Source organism: Zootoca vivipara, chromosome 3 (assembly GCF_963506605.1).
Source record: "Zootoca vivipara chromosome 3, rZooViv1.1, whole genome shotgun sequence".
In the NCBI taxonomy this organism is placed as follows: Eukaryota; Metazoa; Chordata; class Lepidosauria; order Squamata; family Lacertidae; genus Zootoca; species Zootoca vivipara.
Genome location: NC_083278.1, coordinates 69,874,556 through 69,880,555, shown reverse-complemented (window position 1 = coordinate 69,880,555; position 6,000 = coordinate 69,874,556). Strand labels below are relative to the sequence as shown.

The 6,000-nt window shown below is 40.9% G+C and overlaps 1 protein-coding gene across 4 annotated transcripts in view; it reads left to right on the top strand.

Moving 5' to 3' along the window:
- The first annotated feature begins 894 nt into the window (after nt 1–894).
- The window catches only part of C3H6orf118 (chromosome 3 C6orf118 homolog), a 47,347-nt gene continuing 42,241 nt past the window's right edge, over nt 895–6,000 (top strand). For 3 of the 4 annotated variants that reach the window (XM_060272811.1, XM_035110565.2, XM_060272812.1), the window contains exons 1-2: nt 895–1,508; nt 3,245–3,949. In XM_060272811.1, the coding sequence (XP_060128794.1) occupies nt 3,260–3,949 (690 nt within the window). In that variant the 5' untranslated portion in view covers nt 895–1,508; nt 3,245–3,259. Of the gene's footprint in view, nt 1,509–1,851; nt 3,950–6,000 lie in introns of those variants that run through there. The other variant, XM_060272810.1, reaches the window with a different exon arrangement.

Genomic DNA, 6,000 nt, shown 5'->3' with positions numbered 1-6,000 from the left:
AGGCAACTAAGTTTGTTCTGAGGACAACAGACCATTCATTCTCCCTAAATTGGCATTAGGAGACACAGAATATAGTTCTAACATAACAACCGATCAAAGACACATCAGAGTAATTTTCATCGTTTGCTGACCAAAAAACTGTGCTTGATTGTAATATCGGAGTGTACTCCATACATTAATAACGTAACTGGTTTGTAGATTTAGATCCATGTATTTCCAGGTTCTGGTGGGTTGTTCTGGGAAGAAAAAAACTTCAGAGGCAACAGTATCCAATTTTATTATATCTAAGGAGTTCAGGCGGGAAGTTATGTATAATGCTGAGGAAACTTTGTAAAAAATATGCAAGTGCAATAATTTAAATAGGTCTTAACTTTGCATCTATGAATTATAAATACTGTATATGGTATGTAATATTTTCATGTATTCATTTGCAGCCTTTGTATTTAAACGATCTCAAATCTTTACAATTGTGTTTGTACAATAGAACATAAATGGTTTATTATGGCCTAGATAAGTTGTAAATAAGTCTGCAAAACCAAACAGCCAGAACATATGCATATCTGGAGTCCTATAGTGAATCCTATTTCTGCTTTAACAGCTGGCTGTAATGCAGCAAGGCATCTTCTGTGGATATGTAATTATACATATAAATATATGTATGATACATTAAATATTTAGAATTGTCCATAATTTTAATTGAATTATACAGACATATACATATATACATGTTGTGAATATTACTGAATACAGAGATTTTTTTATATAAAAAAACGCATTTTGTGTTCATTTTTATTACAATTTCTGGGGAGAAGTGGGGACAGAAACCTCTGCTCAGTTTGTCTCTGTGTAGTCTCCCTCTCTGTCTGTCTATAGGGGGAGCTGCATAAATAGTTCAATAAGGGTGCATAATTGAATTCAGAATGAGGACCACTTTTCTTGCTAATTTGAGAGGGCTGCTGTACGATGTTAAGCACATGGAAGCATTTTTGGTGTTTTAAAAAAAATCCAGCATTAGTTTTGTTCTGATTGTTGATCATAAGAATATAAGCAGCTTGGAAACTCTTCTTTCTGCTGCTGTGACCTTTTTGACTCTTTTGACCACCATCCTGTCTCTCATTCATCTCTACCTTACTTTGCACCACACCGTAAAGTCACTGTGTTTGATGCACACATACTGTATATTATGAATTCAGAACTTGAAAAAACTACTGCAGGCAATCCTATCTTGGAAAGTTTGCTATATTCAACACTTTTCAACCAGCTATCCTTTCAAAGAAGTTGGATTCACCATTAAGAAGTTGAAATACCCTCTGTTGCAAATAAAGATTATCTCATGGAATATCCAGGGACTGGGATTTTGCTTCTCATCAGGCCTGGTCACTCATGCATTGTTGCTTAACAAGCACAGCCGGTTTAAATGGAACTTGGAATGTTTGATTGGTTTCCTTGGGAACGAACCAGCATAAAAGCAGCAGTTAACGTCCTATACTTTGTGGAGTTTGTGAAATGTAAGTTAGTGCGTAGTTTAAATGCATTTTTTTGGAATCGGGTTTGTTAGAGTAATTATTGGGAGTTTTTTTTTCCTGTTTTGAAGAAGTAAGGAATTGTGTTGAATGAGTAAACAGTAAAAGCAAGATGCCACCAAAAAACAACACAGATCTTGCTTACTTGAAGCTGGAATTTCTTTAAAGACTGCTACTTGTTAATTTCTTTTTCTTCCATTATATTTAAATTAAAAAATAAATTTCTTGCACTTAGCTATAGTGGTGTATTTATATAATTTCTTATAAAATGTCCCAAGCCAAAAAAAAAGAAAAGAAAAAAGTATAGTGTTTTGCTATGTTTTGAACCTCTGCTGTTTTCTAGTGCTGATTGAAAAGTGTTTATTGGTAGGAAACTCAGACAATCATGTCGAGGCTCAGAATTCCAACATAACATGTGGCCACATGGACCAAAAGAGAGTGGGTGGCACTGTGGTCTAAAGTTTAAACCACTGAGCCTCTTGGGCTTGCCAATCGGAAGGCTGGCAGTTCGAATTTGTGCAACAGCTCCTGTTGCTCTGTCCCGGCTCCTGCCAACCTAGCAGTTCAAAAGCATACCAATGTGAGTAGATAAATAGGTACTGCTGTGGTGGGAAGGTAAACGGCGTTTCTGTGCACTCTAGTTTCCATCACAGTGCCCTGTTGCGCCAGAAGTGGTTTAGTCATGCTGGCCACATGACCCGGAAAGTTGTCTGTGGACAAACGCCGACTCCCTCAGCCTGAAGTGAGATGAGCGCTACACCCCATAGTCACTTTTGACTGGACTTAACCGTCCAAAGGTCGGGTTTTATTTATTTTTTTACCTTTGCAAATGGAGCATTTCTCAATCAATCCTTGGCCAGGAGGGAAAGGATCACCTACACAGTGTCTGGAGGCAATGGAGATCCTGATCTAAGCAGAAAAGTAACTTTGGTCTTTCTACTGTGGAACACTTCAAGCCACAACACACAGGATGGGCAGGCAGATCCTGTACCATACAGTGGGTGCTATTTAGAGATACAGGCATCAGATAGTGCCGTGCTTCAGGCAGGTATCAATCAACTAGTTTTTGAGTGCCAATAATCATCCAGAAGTACTTATAGCAGGCTGGCTAAAGGATATGATGGGTACACATTTCCACCCTTCCACTTAGAATAATAATAATTAATAATAATTTTATTATTTATACTCCACTGATCTGGCTGGATTCAAAGACTTTTAGAAGACATCTGAAGGCAGCCCTGTATCAGGGAAGATTTTAATGTTTGACATTTTATTATGCTTTATATGTGCTGGAAGCTGTCCAGAATAGCTGGGAAACCCAGCCAGATGTGTGGGGTATAAATAATAAAATTATTGTTGTTGTTGTCATTTCCATTAAATCCTATAACTTGATCCAGCCTTCATTCCCAAGGTGGATGTTATTTCCCACATAGCACAAGTAGTGATTCTTCATTTTGCCCCAACAATCTACCCCTTGAGAAATGCGAGTAGCATAGCTGGTATGTTAGACTGCAAAATAAAGGGAGTGTTTGTTTTGGCTGGGAACGGATAGCTATTTTCCTAAAGGAGAGGCATTATAGTGTGGTGGGGTTAGGTCAACTGCATCCAGCTATCCAGTGTGAACCAAAATATTTCCAGAACTCTTGACGGAAAACAAGAGACACCGAGATGAGTGTTTTGCTTTTGTTTGCTTGACCTGACCATTCTGTTTCCATGCACAGTGATGAACATTCCTCATGGCAGGCGAGAACCAAAAAAGCAGCCTCAAGGACCTCTTAGACAGAATGGAAAAGGCCCACAAAGCTGACATTCAGCTTTACACCTCTGGCCACTTAAACCATGACAAGCTTTACAAGCCCCAGCAATGGAAAAAGAACAACTACTGGGGAAGTGCCAAAAAATCTGCACTAATCATCACAAAAAGAACCAATTACACAACACCCAGCGTGGTATCCAGAAAGACAAAGACTACCTTGAGCAGCTGTGTGGACTCAACACCCACACCCACCCGTACCAAATCTGCTTCTCATTCATGCTTTCAACATCGGGCATTCAAGGCCAGCTACAGATCTCCAGTGAGCACTTCCCTCGATTCCACATCTTTCAAACAGCAAAGAAAGAAGGATGCTGAGGAGGCAAAGGAGGAACTGGGCATTTTTCAAAGGCAACTTATCAGGGAAGAGCTGGAGGTTCCAGAGATGAGAACATTGAAATACAAACCAACAATCAACAGTCGGCTTTGTGCCATGGAGGAGACGAAAGACGAATATCAATTCTTTCCTTCTTACTTGGCTGGTGTGACCAAAATGGACCAGTTTCACAAGTTCATGCAGTTTCAGAAGGATGTGATCGCAAAGCAGGATTTGCTGAAGAATGACTTTATTGGGAGCGATTCAGCAGAGCACCATGAAAGGACGTTGGCTCAGGTAAGTAAAGGGTAGTGTGGAATGAGAGAGGAACACAGGCTCCCAACACATATAAAATTCTGGAAAAATGATATGTGGGGGAATCAGTGTTGTGGGTAAGCCTTGTATTCATCTTGAGAGAATAATTGGCTGTCTGTTAGAAGAGCGAGAAATATCACTAGGCCTCAGTCAGGTTATTCAAGCTCTCAAACCTGTCATCTGTTAGAATGGGTTCAGTTAACCAGCAGTGGTTGGTGGAGCAGGGTGGAGTGGGTTGGCCCTGCTCACCCGGCTTCCAAAGGTGGGTGTTGCTGAGGGTAACCAAGAGGACAGAGGTGAAGGAGAGACCCCACTGCTGCTTCCACATACACTGACCCCACCACCTCCTCTACTCTCCCCCTCTTGGTTACTAGCAGTGATCTCCACATTGGGAAGCCAGTCTTGAGCCGTGCCACCCCACTCCACTCTGCACCACCAACCACTACTGCAGTCCACTGTCTTCAAAAAAATTCTGAATTAACCCTTCAGCAGCTTTGTAGGAACCCAGTTTAACTAGATTGTCTGGAAATGCCAAAACTGTCACAATATTGATCCAGAGCAGATTCCAACGTATAGTTAGCAGAGTAAAAACTTAAATATGTTGCAGTGTCCCCCAAAAATAGACCAGAGGCAATTGTATTTCATCCAGCAGAGCTTTACTGCTGCCGAAGGCAAATGAGCATAATGGTCATAAATCCAATACATTCCAGATCGGCACTGTCCATAAGAAGTCCAATTGCAGTGGACTTAACTTAAACTTACAATAACTTATAATAAGACTAAACCTTAACACTATATACAGAACAGAACACCACACCAGAAGGAGAGATAGAAAGAGAAAAAGAAACCTAGGCTCCTTCTCGCCTTACTATTACACAGTGGAACCTTGGTTTATGAACACCTCGGTTTATGAATTTTCGGTTTACGAATGCCGCAGACCCATCTGGAACGGATTAATTCACTTTCCATTACTTTCAATGGGAAAGTTCGCTTCAGTTTATGAACGCTTCAGTTTATGAACAGACTTCCGGAACCAATTACACCCATGCTTCGGGTTAAGTACGCTTCAGGTTGAGTACTCCGCGGACCCGTCTGGAACGAATTAATCCGCTTTCCATAACTTTCAATGGGAAAGTTCGCTTCAGTTTATGAACGCTTCAGTTTAAGTACTCCGTGGACCGTCTGGAACAGATTAATCCACTTTCCATTACTTTCAATGGGAAAGTTCGCTTCAGTTTATGAACGCTTCAGTTTATGAACAGACTTCCGGAACCAATTGTGTTCATAAACTGAGGTACCACTGTAATCAGCATGACCTGAACAGAAGAGATAACAGAACCAGTTTAAGCCAGCTGTACTCTGCTTCTCTGAATGAGTAATCCAAACATCCTGAACCTTTTGCTTGTTTCTTTCACACAGAGAAGCTTCCAGAACCCTCTTGAATTAATTAGAATATGAAAGATCTCTGCACATCAGATCAATACTTTCTGTACCAAGAAATGCAAACTGACAAAAACTGCCACAGACTGTGGATTAGGGCTTTAAAGGCCAAAAAACAACACTTTAAATTGTGCCCAGAAGCTAATACGTAGCTAACACAACCGGTATAGTATCAATGAATTATGTTCTAATTCCCACAAGCATTCTAGTAGCTGCTTTCTAGCTCTTGTGGCAATCTGTCCTGACTCTCACCCAAAACACGGGGACAGAGGTTCTTACTTGTGCATAAGTAAGAGCAGAGACTCAAGCATAACAGTAGGAGTGAAGAGTTCAGGACCCAGGCAAGAACTTCAGAACAGAGTAGAAGCAATGAAGATGTCCCAATAAGTTTCCAGTCCCCTCCTGCAAAACTTTCCAAGATGAGGCATGGCACACTTAGTCACAAGAGTATCTCACCTTATGAGAAGGCTGAGTTTGTAAACATGCACTACAACTGGGTGGGTGTGTCTGTTCCTGCCTACAGAGGTGGAGTCTGGTCCTTGGTGGTGAGGCTCCATCTTTCCCTCCTGTTCAGCCTCTGCTGCCTCTGGCTC